Source organism: Anolis carolinensis, unplaced genomic scaffold, assembly GCF_035594765.1.
Source record: "Anolis carolinensis isolate JA03-04 unplaced genomic scaffold, rAnoCar3.1.pri scaffold_13, whole genome shotgun sequence".
Classification (NCBI taxonomy): domain Eukaryota; kingdom Metazoa; phylum Chordata; class Lepidosauria; order Squamata; family Dactyloidae; genus Anolis; species Anolis carolinensis.
In genome coordinates this window covers 12,046,524-12,069,019 of record NW_026943824.1, presented here as the reverse complement: position 1 = coordinate 12,069,019, position 22,496 = coordinate 12,046,524, and the positions used below count along the sequence as shown (strand labels likewise).

Below are 22,496 nucleotides of genomic sequence, written 5' to 3'. Positions count from 1 at the left end.
TTGTGTCAGTAAAATAATAATCTTATTAATAATAATACAAAATCCAATACAATACAATATCTCGTTTCCTGTTTGTAATAATAATAATAATAATAATAATAATAATAATAATAATAATAATAATAATAATAATAATATAATGCATGGCCTGCCTCTCCTGGTTTCATAACTTGCTTGTTTCTTTGTTTCGCGATAGAAATAAATAAATATATCAGCCATGGTTGAATAAAAGACTTTTTCTTTAATTTTATGAAATGGATCTGTACAAAAGTTAGCATGACTTAGTTGGAAGCGAGTGACGAGAACAGATCAAACAGATGACCAAACAGGAGGAAAAACAAATTATAAGATTGCATAAAAAGGCATTTCCGTGCTCAACCCCCCCGAAAAAAATTCCCCAAAGGCGTTTTCCCCCTTTCAAAACAAAAAGAGGAAAGGAATCATTTCAAGAAAACAAAAAGATAAGACAACCTCTGAAAGTTTTATAAAGTTTTTTTCTCGTTTTTTTTAAAAAGGCACAACATTGTCATTAAAGGAGGCGGTTATTATATGCTCAGCATACAATGGGGACACATGTCGAGGAAAAGAATTAGTCGGGAGTCTAAAAACTAACCCATGTCATAGCAGAGAACCCTTTTGTTTTTCACAGCTTGGATGGCTGAACCTCTGGTCCCTAAAAAGTGAAACTGAATCTATAACTTCCATGTAAAATCAATATCTTTCCAATGTTGGCTTCCAATGCCAAAGCAATCGGTTCAAGCATTGGAAAAATCCATTGGTGTTCCTCTCTCCTCGGAGAAAGGAAATCTCCCAAAATTCACATTTTGCTTGCATTTAGCGGTAGTTCCTCCTGTAAGACTACATGCATATAATAATAATAATAATAATATACAGTAGTTGGAATGGGTTGCTGGATTTGTGAATTAGGTTTTTTTTCTCTCTCTCTCCCTTGGAAAGAGATAAGGGAATGTGAGCGAGAACTCATTCTGGAAAATCCACATTATCTCAATTTGGGGGGGGGGGGTGCGTCCACACGGTGGACTTAATGCAGTTTGACAGCTGTTAGGAATTGTGGGAGTTGAAGTCCAAAAAACCTGAAGGGCCAAAGTTTGCCCATGCCTGGTATAGACACACCCCTTGATCCAGTTTAATCTGATATGAATGGTTGGGAAAATATCGCTTTTTGGAAAACAAATCTTTCTTTCCTTCAAGAAAATCTACTTCTTGCACAGAATTACTCCATTAATTAAAAAAACAAACCAAAAAGACCAAAATGACACAGAACATAAATACATATTTAACAGGTTTACGCCCTTGCCCCCCAAACCAAAAAAAATAAAATAAAAACAACTTTCCTTTTGCTTCTTTTTCGGAGCTTTAACACGCTTCTGGTTTGTTTGCAAGCTTCCCAACAATAACATTAATTGCAACTAAATTGCAACGAAAACCAAGAAAAGCTGACGTTAGTCATTCGGTCCCAGCAGATCCTCGAATGGTCCTTTTTGACGGTTCAGTTTTATTTTTGGGAACCGACTTGGATTTGTTGTGTCCCAATTGCAACGGACCCTTGGACACCGTCGTCTCCTCCTCTTTCGTAATGGTCTTGCATTCGAATCTTGCTTTTCCAAGGCCTCATAGAAAAGTTAGAACATCTCGTCCGTCATTTCTCCAAAAGACTGGTCATAAGTTGTTACTGTTATTATTATTATTAATTTTTCCTCCGCCGCTTGTTATTAATTATTATTATTAATAGAGAAAATAGAATCTTTGAAATGTCCTGGAGGAGAAGAAAGAGGAGGCACTTGAGACAACGAACCGATGCTCCGCGAAAGGTATTCTTTTCCATTTCCCCCCTCATTTGTGTAGTGCATACATAGCATCAGAGAAATGCAGAATCCTAGAGCTGGAAGGGACCCCATTCTGCCATTGACAGACACCATCCGAGCCTTCCCGACAGATGGCCACCCAAGACTTCTGGAGAAGGAGACTCCACTGGACCGCAATCTGACACCATGGCTCCGTGGTGTCCTAGTCTCTGGAGCAGCCGAATACAAGCTTGCCCCACCTCAATGTTATTGTTTTAGGGGAAAGGAGACCATGTCGGAGTCACCGTCCCCCCACTTTGGTCCTCTTTCAGGGCCTTGTCAGTGTCGTGTAGACGGGTTGGTCCCAGTTGGCGGTGGGGCTGTGCGACGGCGGGATGGAGAGGCTGTTCAGGATCGGGGTGGCGTAAGGGCGGCGTGAGGAATGGAAATAGGGATACTGATAGATACTGGAAGGGTATCCCGAATAAGGGTTGTAGTAGCTGGAACTTTGTAGGTCAGTGTAGTCACACTGGGAGCCGGAGAAGGAGGCCGTGGCCGGTGCTGCGGAGACCGTTGTGGCGCTCGCTTGGGCGCCGTACGACCCATAATCGGAGTGGGTCGGCGAGCCATGCGCCTGGTCGTTATAATGGCTGGGACTGAGTTGCTCCGTCTTGATGTGCGGCCGCTGTTGCTGCCCAGCTTCAGAGGACGGAGATACAGAACTGGGGCTTTTGTGGGTCCAAACCGGGGCCGTTCCTCCGCCGTACGGTGCCCCGTAAGAGCCACCTCCCGCCACCGTGGAGTTTGGCCCATGTTCTGCCGCCGCCGAGGACAGACCCGAGTGGCCGTTGAGCGGCAAATACTGGTCGAACTCGTGGACGTCGAAGGTCTCCATGTTGTTGATGACTTCGCTGCTCAGCTCGGAGATGTCCACGTTGCTGAAGTCAATGTTCTGCCGGCCGCTCTCCACCGTCCGCCGGCCTTCGTGCTTCGGCTCCTGCTTGGCCCCGTGGTGGAGGTCCGTCTTCGGGGTGGTCGGAGGGGTCGGGGGCCCGTGGGGCTGCCCTGGGGACAAAGCAACAGGTCAATGGCGGCTATACCTTTTGGGGACCTAAGCCACTCAAGGCTGCATCGACGTGAATGCCGTTGAGCCCGCTTGAACCGCCATGGCTCAATGCTAGGGTCTCCTGGCAGCTGCAATTTGGCACTCTTGCAAAACAATAACTCCCACAATCCCATAGTATAGAGCAGGGGTCCCCAAACTAAGGCCCGGGGGCCGGATGCGGCCCATCGAAGCTATTTATCCAGCCCCAGGGCCGGCCGGAGATATTTTTTAATGGGAAGCGGGGGTGCTGAAAAGCGCCCCCGCCACCCGCGCCCTGGCCCCGCCCAGCGTGCCCTGGCCCCGCCTCCCACGCTGCGTGGGAGGCGGGGCCAGGGCGATTAGTGAGGGGGGCGGGGCCACAGTTGGCCCCGCCCCCGCCCAGCGTGGCCATTTTGCCCTTAGTAACAAACTAAGGGCAAACAAACCTAGGCCATTTTGCCCTTAGTAACAAACTAAGGGCAAAAATGGCTTCTCTGGCTGTGCGCATGCACAGCACAGCTAGGCCATTCGGGCCTGACTTCCTGGTCGCGGCCGGCGACCGCCCGGGCGATCGCCGGCCGCGACCAGGAAGTCAGGCCCGAATGGCGCCCCTAGCAGCCAGCGCCCGAGGCGGCCGCGTCCGCGGCCGCCTAGTAACAACCGGCCCTGTCCAGCCCCCACGGCACAAGGGCAGAAGTGGGTTGGGCTAAATGACTCAAGGGGTCTCTTCTTCTCTTACAACCATTATTATTATTATTATTATTATTATTATTATTATTATTATTATTATTAACATTGAGGATGGGTGGCCATCTGTCAGGGATGCTTTGCTTATGCTTTTGGTCCACAAAGGCAGAAGGGGATTGGACTCAATGGCCCAAAGGGTCTCTTCCAACCCTCTTTATTATTATTATTATTATTATTATTATTATTATTATTATTATTATTATTAACATTGAGGCTGGGTGGCCATCTTTCAGGGGTGCTTTGCTTATGCTTTCGGTGCACAAAGGCAGAGAAGGGGAGTGGACTCAATGGCCCAAAGAGTCTCTTCCAACCCTCTTTGTTATTATTATTGTTGTTGTTATTATTATTAATTATTATTAATTATTATTGCTTGGTGGCCGACTATAGTCCGGCCCTCCAACGGTCTGAAGGATCGTGAACTGGCCCCCTGTTTTAAAAGTTTGGGGACCCCTGGTATAGAGCAAGGGCAGTTCAAGTGCCCTATCTCTTTTCCAGGGATAATGGGAGTTGTAATTTCACAAAGTCTTTTGCCTTCTTGGCCTGATCAAACTACAATGCGATAAAAAAACTGACACATTAAAAAAAACCCTAAGGTTTTATATGTGATTTTATGGATGCGTTTGACTATGATGTGCCTCGTCTCAAGCCAAAAGGAAAGGTGAGTAATAAACAATAATACAGTAGAGCAGAGGTCCCCAAACTAAGGCCCAGGGGCCGGATGCAGCCCTCCGAGGTCATTTACCTGGCCCCTGCCCTCAGTTTTATAATATAATATATTGTATATACATATAATATTGATAATAATATTATAATGTATACAATATAACACTAATAATAATACCATATAATAATGTTAATTATATATTCTATATTACATATAATATTACTAATAATATTATAGTATAGTGTTATAGTTCAATATAGTAATATATAATGCTAATATTGTGCTATGCTAATAATATAATATATTGTATGTACATATAATGTGAAAGCCACTCTGAGTCCCCTTTGGGGTGAGAAGGGTGTGATACAAATGTAGTAAATAAATAAATAAATTTTAGACTTAGGCTCGCCCAAAGTCTGAAATGACTTGAAGGCACACAACAACAACAACAACAACAACAACAATCCTAATTAACTTGACTATCTCATTGAAGGATTGTGGACCGGCCCTCGGCTTAAAAAGTTTGAGGACCCTTGCAGTAGAGTCTCACTTATCCAAGACTCGCTTATCCAAGGTTCTGGGTTATCCAAGGCATTTTTGCAGTCAATGTTTTTAATATATTTGGTGCTAAATTTGTAAATACAGTAATTACAACATAACATTATTGCGTATTGAACTACTTTTTCTGTCAAATTTGTTGTATAACATGATGTTTTGGTGCTTAATTTGTAAAAGCATAACCTAATTTGATGTTTAATAGGCTTTTCCTTAATCCCTCCTTATTATCCAAGATATTCGCTTATCCAAGGTTCTGCCAGCCCGTTTAGCTTAGATAAGTGAGACTCTACTGTAATATGAGGGCTATCCACAAAGTAGGTTACGTTTTGGATTTTAAAAAGGACAAAGTATAGGAGAAATCATTTACCATATGCAGCTGAAAGACACATTCCAATAGTACAATCTCATGTAATCCCCATTGAAATCTAGGCATGTCTCATATAGATAAATGAGTTTGAAAAGTACTGCTCCAGTAAATTCCCCATTTGTGTCCTTGGCTCTTCCCCCTTCTCCCTTTCTGCAGCGTAGCCAAAATGCTGCGCTGCCAGCCACGCCCCAATTGTTGGAAACGGAGGAAAGAGGTGGCAAATTTACTGGGGCAGACCTTATTATTATTATTATATTTTTCCAAAGGGGGGAAACTCATTGAAATGTACAGGCCCATCTACATTGCCATAACTGCATTATACAATCACCATAAAGACTCATATAATGCATCCACACCACACCATTACACCATTACATATGTCTACACTGGCCATATAATGGGGTTTCAAATGTCTCCCTAAACACTGATGGATGATGGCCAAAAATACCTGGAGGACCCACATATCCATATGTGTTCCTTAAAGGTGAACATACGAGTCTTACAACTTTTTCTTTCCCTTTTTTTTTGGCATATACTATCTTGGGTCGCCATCCAGAGATGCCCCATCACAGTGATACTCGGCTTTCCTTACCTGCGTGGTCTCCGTGGTGGTGGCCTTCGCTCATGGAGCCCAGCCCGGTGTCAGTCTTGTAGACCTGGCCCCCACCATGGTGGCCCAGTTCGGCCCCGGAGTCCGAATCGCTCTGGCCGGCCTTGACGCTCTTCCTCCGCCGGGGCTGGTATTTGTAGTCGGGGTGGTCCTTCTTGTGCTGGACCCGCAGCCGCTCCGCTTCCTCCACGAAGGGACGCTTCTCGCTCTCGCTGAGCAGGCTTGTGAGGGAAAAGAGAGAGGCAGCACAGTGAAAAGTCTTGTACCCTTAGGGCATAAGTGATGATGCAAAAAAGTCTTTTTTTCTTAGCCACTAGTCTTGCAAGGCTGCATCTACACTGCAGAATGTCACTACTTTTATATGCTATGGGATCTTGATACTTGTACATGATGATGATGAAGATAATGAAGATGAATGGTATATAAATATCATCATCATGTACAAACTGTCATTGTCATCATCAAACCTCAAACGAACTTGTAGCACTTTATCTAAGTTTTAATCCGTAACTTATACTGTGCACTTTGCTAATCTACTATTAGAGGCGGGATACAAATAAACAACTTCTTCTTCTTATTATTATTATTATTATTATCATCATCATCATCATCATACTGGGAGACGTAGATCATGATGATGAGGATATGTATATACAGTAGAGTCTCACATATCCAAGTTAAATGGGCTGGCAGAAGATTGGATAAGCGAATATGTTGGATAATAAGGAGGCATTAAGGAAAAGCCTATTAGACATCAAATTAGGTTACGATTTTACAAATGAAGCACCAAAACATCATGTTAGACAACAAATTTGGCAGAAAAAGTAGTTCAACATGCAGTAATGCTATGTAGTAATTACTGTATTTATGAATTTAGCACCAAAATATCACGATAGATTGAAAACATTGACTACAAAAATGGCTTGGATAATCCAGAAGCTTGGATAAGCGAGCCTTGGATAAGTGAGACTCTACTGTATATACCATTCATCTTCTTCATCATGATCATCTACTTCTCCTGAGATGATGACGACGATGATGACATCTCCTTCCTTGTCCCAGTAGTTGTACATGATGATGATGATGATGAAGATGAATGGTATATAAATATCATCAACATCATGTACAAACTGTCGGCATCATCATCATCCTGGGAGATGTAGATCATGATGATGAGGATATGTATATGCCATTCATCTTCTTCATCATGATCATCTACTGCTCCTGAGATGATGACGACGACATCTTCTTCCTCGTCCCAGTAGTTGTACATGATGAAGATGAAGATGAATGGTATATAAATATCCTCATCATCATGTACAAACTGTCATCGTCATCATCAAACCTCAAATGAACTTGTAGCACTTTATCTAAGTTTTAATCCGCAACTTATACTGTGCACTTTGCTAATCTACTATTACGGCCTCACTGTTTTTAATTCTATGTTTTTAATAAGTTTTTTAAAAAATTTCTGGTTAGTGTGTAAATGCTATTACGTTATTGTTTGTTGATTTATTGTATATTGTTCTTGTTTTTGTATCTGATATTTCTGTGAGCCGCCCCGAGTCCCCTTCAGGGGAGATGGAGGTGGGAAAAAAATAAACTTATTATTATTATCATCATCATCATCATCATCCTGGGAGACGTAGATCATGATGATGAGGATATGTATATGCCATTCATCTTCTTCATCATGATCATCTACTTCTCCTGAGATGACGATGACGACATCTTCTTCCTCGTCCCAGTAGTTGTACATGATGAAGATGAAGATGATGAAGATGAATGGTATATAAATATCATGATCATGTACAAACTGTCAGCTTCATCGTCATCCTGGGAGATGTAGATCATGATGATGAGGATATGTATATACCATTCATCTTCTTCATCATGATCATCTACTGCTCCTGAGATGACGACAACAACATCTTCTTCCTCATCCCAGTAGTTGTACATGATGATGATGAAGATGAATGGTATATAAATATCCTCATCATCATGTACAAGCTGTCATCATCGTCATCATCCTGGGAGACGTAGATCATGATGATGAGGATATGTATATACCATTCATCTTCTTCATCATGATCATCTACTTCTCCTGAGATGATGACGATGATGACATCTTCCTCGTCCCAGTAGTTGTACATGATAATGATGAAGATGAATGGTATATAAATATCATCACGATCTACATCATGGGATGAGGAAGAAGATGTTGTCGCCATCATCCCAGAAGATGTAGATCATCATGATGAAGAAGATGAATGGTGTATAAATATCCTCATCATCATGATCTACATCTCCCAGGATGACGACGATGACAGCGACAGCTTCTTCCTCTTTGAAGAATGGTATATAAATAACGTCATCGTCACCATCATCTACAACTTCCAGGAAAATTACAATGATTACTACTACTACTACTTATTATTATTATTACTACTGTTTTTAGAAAAATGGTATATAAATATCGTATCATCATCATCCTCAGCATAAACTACAACTCCCGGGATGATGATGATCATGACTACTACATCAACAACAACTAATTATTATTATTATTAGAAAAATGATGTATAAATATGATTGTCATCATTGTTGTCATCATCATCATCACCATCATCTACAACTCCTGGGATGATTACTTACTATTATTATTATTAATAATAATAATAATATATTATTATTATTATTATTTTACTGACACAAAAACACAGTATGACATAGCAAACAAGATATATATGCTGGATTTCGTATCACAAAATCACAAGTCGAAAACATCCAAGTGTTTAGGCCTGTGTGATTTATTATTATTATTATTATTATTATTATTATTATTTTACTGACACAAAAACACAGTATGACATAGCAAACAAGATATATATGCTGGATTTCGTATCACAAAATCACAAGTCGAAAACATCCAAGTGTTTAGGCCTGTGTGATTTATTATTATTATTATTATTATTATTATTATTATTTTACTGACACAAAAACACAGTATGACATAGCAAACAAGATATATATGCTGGATTTCGTATCACAAAATCACAAGTCGAAAACATCCAAGTGTTTAGGCCTGTGTGATTTATTATTATTATTATTATTATTATTATATATAAATATCATAACTCCTGAGATGATTGCCGCTGCTGCTGCTGCTGCTGCTACTACTACTACTATTACTACTAATTATTATAAAAATAATTATATATAAATATCAACATCATCATCTACAACTTCTGGGATGATTACTACTACTGCTATTACTACTTATTATTAGTACTATTATTATTAAAATGGTATATAAATATCTTCATCATCATCATTGCAGGGACACGAGAAAAGCCTCCCATAGGATAGGAAAACATCTAGGCATCCCCTGGGCAATGTCATTGAAGTCGGCCAATTCTCTCACACCAGAAGCGACTTGCAGTTTCTCAAGTTGCTCTTGACACGGAAAATAATAATAATAATAATAATAATAATAATCATCATCATCATCATCATCATTGGAGCCCCGGTGGCGAAGTGTGTTAAAGCACTGAGCTGGAGACCGAAAGGTCCCAGGTTCAAACACCGGGAGCGGTGTGAGCGGCCGCTGTTAGCCCCAGTTTCTGCCAACCTAACAGTTCGAAAACATGCCAATGTGAGTAGATCAATAGGTACCGCTCCGGCGGGAAGGTAATGGCACTCCGTGTAGTCATGCTGGTCACATGACCTTGGAGGTGTCTACGGACAACGCCGGCTCTTCGGCTTAGAAATGGAGATAAGCACCAACCCCAGAGTCAGACATGACTGGACTTAACGTCAGGGGAAACCTTTACCTTTTTATAATCATCATCATCATCTAAAACTGCTGGGACTCAAAGGGCTGAACAGTGGCAAATCAATACAATACACAATTTCAAACTATGAAAATTAAAATAGAATGAAACCCAGAACTGCTTAAAATTTATTATTAAAACAATTAGATTAACAAAGGATCTGCGCCTTCGTTGACAGAGAGAGCCAGTTCCTCTCCAAACTCCAATTCCCAGGATGTCATAGCATTGAGCCATGGCAGTGAAAGTGGTGCCAAACTGCATTAACTCTATAATGTAGATGCACCCAGAGGTGGGTTTTGCAAGTCCTTTCCTCCGAAACATCACCTGGGACTCAGCGGCAGTCTCCCATCCAAGTACTAACCAGGGGCGACCCTGCTTAGCTCCCAAGATCTGATAGAACTAGGAGCCTTTTGGACCCAACTATTCAATTTCATTCCCCACATATTGCATTGAAATGTTCCAAATTTGTTAAATGTTAAATCTGGTTTGACATTCATGTTTCGGAGACATTTCAAAGCCAGCGCTATAGTTTCCACGCTGAACAGGTTTCGATGCATATTAACAATCATATTATATATATATACACACACACACAGGCAAACAGTGTGCAAATTTTGCATTTCCTTCTCACACAACACACAAGCCGCCTCCCTCCGCTCGCTTCTGTTTCCAAAAGCCGGCCAATTCAGGATAACTTTTCATGCACCCAATGCTTGATCTTAGTCCGTAGAAGCTTATTGTGATGGAAGAAATGCAGCCGGTTGTGAAAATGCAAGAGTTTAACCCTTTTGCAAACCAAGATTGTTTCGGAAAATATAAATTCAGCCCATAAATAAAGTCAAGTGAATTGTTTGAATATACATTGACTAGATATTTGCTTTTAATGGATTGCATTTGTTATATTTTACTATGGTACTAGTGTGATAACTGACTATATATGCCTTGATCCATGGGAGAGGCAGGTTAAGAAGAAATAACAACAACAACGACAACAACATGTGGATGATAATGATGGTGATATCAACAATAATGATGATAGTGCTAGTGTAATAACTGACTACCATATGTCTTGATCCATGGAAGAGGCAGGTAAGAAGAAACAAAAACAACAACAACATCATGTGAATGATGATGATGCTGATATTAACAATAATGATATGGTAATAATAATAATAATAATAATAATAATAATAATAATAATAATAATAATAATAATGCTAGTGTAATACCTGACTACCATATGTCTTGATCCATGGGAGAGGCAGGTAAGAAGAAACAAAAACAACAACAACAACATGTGAATGATGATGATGCTGATATTAACAATAATGATATGGTAATAATAATAATAATAATGCTAGTGTAATAACTGACTACCATATGTCTTGATCCATGGGATCAAAAACAACAACAACAACAATGATGATGCTGATATTAACAATAATGATGATGGTAATAATAATAATAGTGATTTTGTGATACGAAATCCAGCATATATATCTCGTTTGCTGTGTCATACTATGTCTTTGTGTCAATAATAATAATAATAATAATAATAATAATAATGTAAGCAGATAACTCCCAATAAAAATCAATAGGATTTTAGTGCTTAAGTCTGGTTTGATCCTGGCTGCGTCTACACTGTAGAATTAATGCAGTTTGACCCCAATTTGACTGCCTTGGCTCAGTGCTATGGCATCCTGAGATATATAGTTTGCAAGGTCTATCGTTTTTCCTGCCAAAGAGTGCAAACTACAGCACTCTTTGGATTCCACAATATGGTAGTCAAAGTGGCGTCAAACTGCCTTCATTTTACAGTGTAGATGCACAGTTCAATGATCCAGGGTTCAAAGATCTGAGTTTTGAGAGTGTCTACACTGTAGAATCAATGCAATTTGGCACCACTTTAACTACTGTGGCTCAAGCCCATCTAGACTGTTTCTGGAACCAGATTATCTGTTTTGAATTGGATTAGATGGCAGTGTAGACCCGTATAATCCAGTTCAAAGCAATCTGGATTCAGAAACCGGATTAAATAGCAGTATAGATCAATGTGAGAGAATCCTGGGAAGTGTAAGTGTGCACTCTTTAGTGGAGAAAAGTACACACCTTGGAAAACTACAACTCCCAGGATTTTGTAGCATTGAGCCATGGTGATCAAAACATTAGCATTAATTCCACAGTGCAGATGCAACACAGGATTCAAATCCTTAATCGTCAACAAAGATCACTGGGTGATTTTGGGCAAGTCATTCTCTCTCAGCCTTGGAGGAAGGCAAAGGCCACCTTCTCTGAATAAAACCACACAAACTGCAGAAAATAATGAAAGCTCATCATTAAAAATGGGGCAACCGCGAAGGGACAGCATGCTTTTTCTGCTCCAATTTGCCACAATGAAGTATGCGCAAACAATAATCCCTTCTTCTGGCAAAAGCTCAACTTTACAGGCGACCAAATGTTTGAACTGGGATATCTGAGTCCACACTGCCATAAATTTCAGTTCAAAGCAGATAATCTAGGATTTTATTCAGCTGTGTGGAAAGAACCCAAATCTTCCATATAAGCTATATACGAAATTGGTTGCTGTGAGTTTTCCGGGCTGTATGGCCATGTTGCAGAAGCATTATCTTCTGATGTTTTACCCACAGGCATCCTCAGAGGTTATGATGTCTGTTGGAAACCAGGCAAGTGGGGTTTATATATCAGTGGAATGTCCAGGGTGGGAGAAAGAATGTTGCAATTAGCTTGATTAGCATTGAATGGCTTTGCAGCTTCAAAGCCTGGTTGTTCCTGAAAGGCCATTCAATGCGAATCAAGCTGGCCAATTGCAACAATCACACTTGCCTCAGGCAGACAAGAGTTCTTTCTCCCACCCTGGACATCATTCTACAGATTCCACAAGGTTTTTTTTCATGTCAGGAAACTGCAAGTTGCTTCTGGTGTGAGAGAATTGGCTGTCTGCAAGGACGTTGCCCAGGGAACGCTATACTGCCACATAATGCAGTTTGAAACTGGGTGATAACAGCAGTGTAAACGGACCCTAAGGTGATACGGACTGCTCGTATATGTTGAAGAAAGAACCAGGTTTCTTAGACCAGATGCAGCCGAATGGTTGGAAAAGCTGCCTTGGAAACCATGCGACCTGTGATGTTCCAATTCAAATGATTCGTTCACACGTTCGGATTGATACCTGAGCAACAAACCATAACAACCGGCATCACTGCAACCAAAGGCAGGCATACGGAAGACGGACATTGTATCCCTTCTCTTCTCTTCTTTTCCCTTTCTAAGGAAGGACAAGGCTGAGCTTAGCGGATATGGGCTCTATACCTGGGGACAGGTACGGTGCATCACTACTGAACGTCCCAATGTAAATATTTGGATTTTTCACTTAAAAATAAATACTCATCTACCATTTCCCAGCTTTGTTGTTTTGCACCTCCAAGTCATTTCTGAACCTGCAGTGATCTAAGGTTTGTTGAGAGAGCGTTTTCTTAAGTAAAGATGTGGTTTTGCCATTTCTTCCCTCTCAAATTCATTGGCGGTCTCCCATCCACGTGCTGTCCAGGGCCAACCCTGCTTAGCACCCAAAGTCAGAAAGAACGCCCGGATGTTTTACCATCCTGTGGGAAGCTAACTGCATGTCCCCGTATAGGAAACTGGGGCTGACAGATGGGGGCTCACCCCACTACCTGGATTCAAACCTCTGCAGTCCTGCTGACACAAGGGTTTAACACATTGCACCATCCGGGGTGTGGGGTGAGCTCCCATCTGTCAGCTCCAGCTTCTCATGCAGGGACATGAGAGAAGCCTCCCACAGGATGGTAAAACGTCCTGGTGTATCCTGGGCAACGTCCTTGCAGACAGCCAATTATCTCACACCAGTAGCGAAGAAATGATATAAGTAGTTCAGAATAAATCCAAAAATGTGAGCTTATGTTGGAAATAAAGGGCACAGGACAAAAACTCAGACCCTAATTTATTGCATATAAGAATACTCGCAATCCTTTTGCCTGCTCCATTACACAATGGCATTGTTGCTGTTATTGTGTATTTTCCGACTTTTAACTCCTCGTATGTAGTTCTCCATACTTTGCAGATACTGGACTACTGGATGCGGTCTATCTAGAATCACATTGGCTTTTTAAGCTGTGCCATCACACCACTGACTCATATTCAGCTTTTGGCCTATGAAGATCATTTTCCCACATGGATCACTTTCAAGCCAGGTGTCACCTCTCCAATATCTATGCATTTCATTTTTTCTGCTTACGTGTTGTACTGGACATTTTATTTTCCCCGCCTAATTAATTTCTATTGAAATTCATTCTGTTAGTTTGGGACCAGCTTCTGCACTTCAACACTGTCATATAATCCATGTTACCAAAGAAGATAGTGAACTGGATTATCTCAATCTACACTGGCATATAATCCAGTTCAAAGCAGATAATGTGGATTTTATATCGCAGTGTACGAGGGGTCATAGAATTAGAAGAGACCTCCAAAGGTCATCATGTCCAACCTCATTCTGCCATGTTGGAATACACAATCAAAGCCCTCCTGGCAGACGACCATTCAACCTCTGCTTAAAAACCTCTGCCATATTCCCAGGCAGCATATTCCAATGTCAAAAAAGCTCTCACTGTCTGGAAGTTTTTCCTAATATTTAGCCAGAATCTCTTTTCTTAGTTTGAAACAATTGCTCCGTTGTGACCCTCTGCAGACAATAAGCCTCCTTAATAATAATAATAATAATAATAATAATAATAATAATAATAATAATAATAGTGCGGTTTTCTGGCATTGTATATTTCTGCCACTTCTGTGACTGTTCATTTGTATTTTGATTTACTTAGCTCACTTGTCAATGGATGTCCAGAATCAGCAGCATCCACCGCGGTCCTTTTTATCCTGGACGACGACCGAGCCAGTATAGACTTCATTTTGGTTTGATTCTCCATAATGCTAATGGGTGAGGTGCTCTTGGTTCCACTCCTCAGCTGAGCCCAAGAGCACCTAACCCATTAGCATTATGAAGAATGAAAATCGCACAGACAGACTACAAACAGAGTCACAACTATGTGGCCCAAATGATTCATTGGAACTTATGCCTTAAGTACCACCTCCCAGCAGCAAAGAACTGGTAGGATCACAAACCTGCAAAAGTATTGGAAAATGAGCACACAAAGATACTGTGGGACTTTCGAATCCAGACTGACAAAGTTCTGGAACACACACACCAGACATCACAGTTGTGGAAAAGAAAAAGGTTTGGATCATTGATGTTGCCATCCCAGGACACAGTCGCATTGACGAAAAACAACAGGAAAAACTCAGCCGCTATCAGGACCTCAAGATTGAACTTCAAAGACTCTGGCAGAAACCAGTGCAGGTGGTCCTGGTGGTGATGGGCACACTGGGTGCCGTGCCAAAAAATCTCAGCCGGCATTTGGAAACAATAGACATTGACAAAATTACGATCTGCCAACTGCAAAAGGCCACCCTACTGGGATCTGAACGCATCGTCTGAAAATACATCACACAGTCCTAGACACTTGGGAAGTGTTCGACTTGTGATTTTGTGATGTGAAATCCAGCGTTTTCGTGTAAAACACATTCATTCATATTTTATTCATACAATAAAATAATAATAATAATAATAATAATAATTGCTCCTCAATGGGAAGAGCTTTCAAATATTTAAACGTGGCTCTCATATCCCATCACAAGGTCATTCCAGGTGAGGTCTGGCCAAAGCAAAATAGCGTGGGTCTATCAAAACATAGGAGCAAAATATGACCTCCTTTGATTTAGACCTTATTTGAGCAAATTGGAAACCGTTCACTGTTGCCACTATCTTTGTGCTTAGGGGATTGAATTTGGGGTTAGGACCTACAGTTTGAGGAGCTGTGACTGAGAACTTAACCTACTCATGATGCAATCTAGAATCACATTGGCCTTTTTAGCTGCTGCATCACACTGTAGACTCACATTGTCGTTGAAGGACCGTATCACATTGGGAAACACTCTGCTTTTCTAAGACTCTGAAAATGATTCCGAATGGGTCCGAAAACATGATGTTTGCCCCCATTCCGTCAGAAATCTGTTGGCGAAACATTGCCGAGACGGGGTAATTGCACATGGGATCCCATCCGCCGTGTTCTGATTTACTATGGTTTATGAAGTGCTGTTTTTATGCACGATGGAAAAATCCGTAAGAGTGCCGTCTGAATACAGTATGCATCCAGTCCTAAAAAAATAGGGGATGCATACTGATGGAAACACTTTATCTCTCACTGTGATAACGTCCGAATAAGTCACAATACTAGAGCTGAAAGAATAGGCAAAAGTGTGCATCCCATCATATAGATGCCTCTTGCTGTATTCCAGGGCTTGTTTTCAAAGAGGCCTTCAAACTGCTCAGCCAGAGGGGTTGCTATCTGTTTATGTGACTGTCTATGTCAGGGGTCCCCAAACTTTTTAAACTGGGGGCCAGTTCACGGTCCCTCAAACAGCTGAAGGGCTAGACTATAGTTGTTGTTTTTTTTTAAAAAAACTATGAACAATTTCCCATGCACACTGCACATATCTTATTTTGAAGTAAAAAAACAAAATGGGAACAAATACAGCCTCAATCTATATATATAAAAGAGTGATGGAATCCCGGCGACCGACAAAACAACAAAACTAAAGGTCCCCCAACCTCGAAATTTGACAACACAATCCACGCCTTTTGATATAACCAAAAGAAAAGAAAAATAAAATCCTAATTAGAGGGAGAGTATAATTGTTTTTATCCAATTGCTGCCAGTTAGAAGGCTAAGCTCCACACACTTGGTCTCCTAGCAACCCACTCAGCCCAGGGGACAGGCAGAGTTAGGACTCACTTAGGCAGCTTCTGCCAACCCTAAAGTTCAAAAACATGCAAATGAGAGTACATGAATAGGTACTGCTCCGGTGGGAAGATAACGGCGCTCCATGCAGTCATGCCGGCCACATGACCTTGGAGGAGTCTACAGACAACGCCAGCTCTTCAGCTTAGAAATGGAGACCCCCAAAGTCAGACACGACTGGACTTAATGTCAGGGGAAAACCTTTACCCTTTACCTAACTACCACCAATTCCTCAATACTTTATTTCCCATACCACCAGACTTCGCCACAGCAACGCGTGGCCGGGCACAGCTAGTGTTAATAATAATCATAATCATGATAAAAATAATAAAGAGGGTTGGAAGAGACCCCTTGGGCCATTTAGTCCAACCCCTTTCTTCCTTTGTGCACCAAAAGCACATGCAAAGCACCCCTGACAGATGGCCACTGAGTCTCAATGTTGTTAATAATAATAATAATAATATTAACAATAATATTATTATTAATATATTATTATTATTATTATTATTATTATTAACAACCGTCCGGTGGTGATGGGCACATTGGGTCAGCCGGCATTTGGAAACAATACACATTGACAAAATCACGATCTGCCAACTGCAAAAGGCCACCCTGCTGGGATCTGCACGCATCATCCGAAAATACATCACACAGTCCTAGACACTTGGGAAGTGTTCGACTTGTGATTTTGTGATACGAAATCCAGCATATCTATCTTGTTTGCTGTGTCATAATAAAATAATAATAATAAATCACACAGTCCTAAATGCTTGGGAAGTGTTCAACTTGTGATTTTGTGATAGGAAATCCAACATATATATCTTGTTTGCTGTGTTATGCTGTGTCCTTCTGTCAATAATAATAATAATAATAATGAGGGTTGGAAGAGTCATTTAGTCCAACTCCCTTCTGCCTTTGTGCACCAAAAGCACTAGCAAAGCACCCCTTAATAATTAATAATTAATTAAATAATAATTAAAATACCATTATAAACAAGCAAAGAGGAGGAGGGAGCCACCATTGCGAGGGCCGGCTAAATGGCTTCAATGGGCCGTATGTGGCCCCCGGGCCTTAATTTGGGGACCCCTGGTCTATGTGATTTTAATATGTTGTAAGCTACTTTGGGTCCCGTGAGGGTGAAAAGCAGGATATAAATAAAGAATTATTATTATTATTATTATTATTATTATTATTATTATTATTATTATTATTATCTGTGCCTCTGTTCAGAAGATTCCACCTTACTTTCTGTCCCTGGGAGAACGGGATTTTGAAAAACAAATTGGCTTGTTGCGGAAACAAGGATTGGAGATAAAGCCTTTCCCCATGATAATAATTCTTCCAGGCATTAATTTCAGCTAATCACAAAGGATTCCCCCAGGCAGGAAGCAGCCAAGCTTTGAAGCTGCGAGGCTATTCAATGCTAATCAAGGTGATCAATTGCAACATTCACACTTGCTTTAAACAGACAAGAGTTCTTTCTCCCACTCTGGACATTATTCCACAGGCATATAAACCCACTTGCCTAGTTTCCAACAGACCTCACAACCTCTGATGATTCCTGCCATAGATGTGGGCGAAACGTCAGGAGAGAATGCTTCTGGAACATGGCCATAGAGTCCGGAAAACTCACAGCAACCCAGTGCTTACAGCCATGAAAGCCTTTGACAACACAAAAAATTCTGTTCCTGGTTTGAAAATACCATTTCCTGTTTAATTGTGCGGTAATTACTTCGAAATGAGTTGTTGTATTCCAGAAACTTCATTTTTTGTAGCTGAATTGGTTGCGACTCTGGCCCCTTCTGTGCCGCCATCTAATCCAGATTACCAAATCAGATAATCTGGATTTTATATGGCAGTGTAGAAGGGGCTTCGTTGGCGTTTTCATTGAAAAAGTAGAGCAACATGTGCTTCAGAGTGTCCCTCCTGCAAAAGTAGTTGTTAAATACCAGAAACTTTGTTTTTGTGGCTGCTACAAAGTATGTTGATCGGAGACCCTATGAGATATTAATTGAAAAATTAGAGCAGAATGTGCTACACCAGGATGTCCCGCGAAAACAAAGTTTTCAAGTTTGGTAAACTTCTTTCCATGTTCTTTTTATGATAGAACCAATTAGGAAATGACATTTCTAACCCAGGAACAAAAATTGTGTCACATAGTATAACAATCTATATAAACTGCTGGTTTTATTTATGTGAAGGGAGGTATAAATACATATAACACATATAATATTGCCGTTAAAAGCCTTCTACGAGAAATCCTCAAAGTAAGATAAGGTAAAGATTTCCCCTTGACATTACAGCTGAAGTCTAATGGAGTCCACTCTGAGGGTTGGTGCTCTTCTCCATTTCTAAGTTGAAGAGCCGGTGCTCTGGCATGGAGTGCTGTTACCTTTATGCCAAAGCAGTACCTATTAATCTACTCACATTTTCATGTTTTCGAACTGTTAGGTTGGCAGAAGCTGGGGCTAACAGCTGGAGCTCACCCCACTCCTGGATTTGAACGGCCGACCTTTCGGTCAGCAGCTCAGCGGTTTAGCCTGCTGCACCACTGGGGGCTTTTAGAAATCCTCGAAGTGGGATATAAATACATATTACGATATTAACATTAAGAACCTTCTAAGGGTCCTTCTATATCCCAGAAAATCCCACAATATCTGCTTTGAACTGGGTTTATCTGAGTCCACACTCAGATAATGTGGCTATGGGAAGGGCGCTAAGCTTCCTTCCATACAGCTTAATAAAACCCACACTAAACTGGATTATACGGTAGTGTGGACTCAGATAACCAAGGCCCCCTCTGCACAGCGGAATAAAATCACATTTATTTGCTCTGAACTGGGATATAGGGCAGTGTAGGAGCCCCGGTGGTTCAGTGTGTTAAAGCGCTGAGCTGCTGGACTTGCAGACCGAAAGGTCACAGGTTTGAATCCGGGGAGCGGAGTGAGCACCTGCTGTTAGCCCCAGCTCCTGCCAACCTAGCGGTTCGAAAACATGCAAATGTGAGTAGATCAATAGGTACCGCTCCTATTGGCGGGAAGGTAATGGCGCTCCAAACTCTTATTTTAAAAGTCAAGGTTGGTGTGAGAGTGAGGATTTCTCCTAGAAGGTTTACATGGCAATACAGTAGAGTCTCACTTATCCAAGCTAAACAGGCCGGCAGAAGCTTGGATAAGCAAATATCTTGGATAATAAGGAGGGATTAAGGAAATGCCTATTAAACATCAAATTAGGTTATGATTTTACAAATTAAACACCAAAATGTCATATTATACAACAAATTTGACAGAAAAGGTAGTTCAATGCACAGTAATGCTATGTTGTAATTACTGTATTTACAAATTTAGCACCAAAATATCATGATATATTGAAAACATTGACTACAAAAATGGCTTGGATAATCCAGAGGCTTGGATTAGTGAGACTCTACTGTATTAGATGTGTTGTCTGTATTTATACCCCATGCAAATGTGAGTAGATCAATAGGTACCGCTCCTATTGACAGGAAGATAACGGCGCTCCTTGCAGTCATGCCAATGGCCACATGACCTTGGAGGTGTCTATGGACAATGCCGGCTCTTTGGCTTAGAAATGGAGATGAGCACCAACTCCCCAGAGTTGGTCACAACTGGACTTAATGTCAAGGGAATATCTTTACCTTTACCATAGGGCAGTGTGGATTCGGACAACCCAGACAAGCATAAAAAGGTAAAGGTAAAGGTTTCCCTGACGTTAAATCCAGTCATGTCTGACTCTGGGGGTTGGTGCTCATCTCCATTCCTAAGCCGAAGAGCCGGCATTGTCCGTAGACACCTCCAAGGCCATGTGGCCATTGGCATGACTGCATGGAGCGCCGAAACCTTCCTGCCGGAGCGGTACCTATTGATCTACTCACATTGGCATGTTTTCGAACTGCTGGAGCTAACAGCGGGCGCTCATTCCCTCCCGGGATTTGAACCTGGGACCTTTCGGTCTGCAAGTTCAGCAGCTCAGCGCTTTAACACACTGCGCCACCAGGGGCCCCAGACAAGTATCTAACCCAGAATATCGGCTTTTGAGTTGGAATATCTGGGAAAAGAAAGGGGCCTGGGGCTGTGAGGAAGGGTGGGAGTTGGAGTCCAACCCCCTGGACGTTCTTGCCCAGGATGGGAATCCCCATAGAGGGGCATGACTCACCGCCAGAGCTTGCCCAGGGTCTTGCTGAGCTCGGCGTTGTGGAGGTGCGGGTACTGGTCGGCCAGCTTCCTCCTCGCCGCCTGCGCCCAGACCATGAAGGCGTTCATGGGCCGCTTGACGTGGGGCTTGGCCTTGAGCGCGCCGTGGCCCCGCGTGGGCATGGGCACCAGACTCCAGTCGTAGCCCTTCAGCACCTGGGACACGGCGTCGCGGATGCAGGCCGGGAAGCGCTCGTCCGCCTCCGAGGGGCTCGGCGCCTCCCCGGCATCCTTGGCCCGCTTCTGCGCCCCCGCCGCCCCCGCCGCGCCCTCGGAGCCGTTGGGAGAGGACGGCGCCTCCGAGTCGGAGTTGTCCGGGGAGAGGGACCCGCCGTCGGCCGGGCTGGGCGCCCGCAAGGCTTGGCCCTCGCCCTCGCTCATCATCGCCAGCATCGAAGGAGCGCGCAGTGGGGGGAAAGCTCCCAGTCCGGCCCAGTCCGAACCCCGGACCCCTGTCGGAGACCCCCCTCCCGGCCCTTCCTTGCGAAGGGGGCCCCCGGCTCCGCGCGCGCTCCCTGGGGCGTCGGGCCCGCGCGCCACGCCAGCCCTCCAAACTCTCCAAAGGCGCTCCAAGCAACTTCTTTCGCCGTCCTGCTCGCTCGCCTTCCCGAAGCCCCTGCCGCCGGTTTTGGCTGTCGAGGGGGGACTAAGGACTCCACGGCTCCGCCCCTTTGGGCGTTCCCCATCGCCCCCCCCCGACCCCCGCCTCATTTGCATACAGGGCGGGAGGAGCTCCTGAGTGCCTTAAAGCCACCGCTTGGGACTTGTCTTGCCTGGCTCTTTCCCTTCCTCAAAGGGCCCTTTCCACACAGGTGAATAAAGCAACACTCTGAAAACAGAGGAGTTCCAGACATGGGAACCAGGGGCAGCTAACGACTCTGAACAAAGAATGCCCCCAGGCAGGAAGAAGCCAGGAGACAATGCTATTCAGTGCTAATTAAGGTTTTTTGAGATAGATAGATTTTTTTTTCCGTGTCAGGAGCAACTTGAGTCCCTTCTGGATAGATAGATGATAGATAGATAGATGATATAGATGATATTTAGATAGATGATATAGATAGATAGATAGATAGATAGATAGATAGATAGATAGATAGATAGATGATATAGATAGATGATATTTAGATAGACAGATGATATAGAAAGATGATAGATAGATGATATAGATGATATTTAGATAGATAGATGACATAGATACATAGATAGAGATGAGATAGATAGATAGATGAGATAGATAGATGATAGATAGATGAGATAGATGGTATAGATAGATGATATAGATAGATGATATTTAGATAGATAGATAGATAGATAGATGATATAGACAGATAATAGATAGATTTGTTTTCATGTCAGGAGCAACCTGAGTTGCTTCTGTGTGACATTGCCCAGGGGACGCCCAGATGTTTTGATGTTTTTACCATCCTTATGGGAGGCTTCTCTCATGTCCCCGCATGGAGCTAGAGCTGATAAAGGGAGCTCATCCGCACTCTCCCCGGGTGGGATTCGAACCTGGCAGCCTTCAGGTCAGCAACCCAATCTTCAAGTCACAAAGCTTTAACCCACTTGGCCACTGGAGGCTCCACGCTAATTAAGGTAATTAACTACAACATTCACACTGGCCTCCATCTGACAAAGAGTTCTTCTCTTACCCTGGACTTTCCACAGGTATATATATATATTAACCTTCCTTGCTTAGTTTCTCCATACCTCACAACCTC

At 42.4% G+C, this 22,496-nt stretch overlaps 1 protein-coding gene across 1 annotated transcript; it reads right to left on the bottom strand.

Moving 5' to 3' along the window:
- Positions 1 to 221: 221 nt before the first annotated feature.
- Positions 222 to 21,406, bottom strand: sox8 (SRY-box transcription factor 8). The gene is made up of 3 exons (XM_003224758.4): positions 20,738 to 21,406; positions 5,818 to 6,056; positions 222 to 2,870 (listed from the first exon to the last, which is right to left on the bottom strand). Exons 1-3 carry the CDS (start codon positions 21,166 to 21,168, stop codon positions 2,134 to 2,136), a joined length of 1,407 nt encoding a protein of 468 aa, XP_003224806.2. The 5' UTR covers positions 21,169 to 21,406; the 3' UTR covers positions 222 to 2,133.
- Positions 21,407 to 22,496: the final 1,090 nt, after the last annotated feature.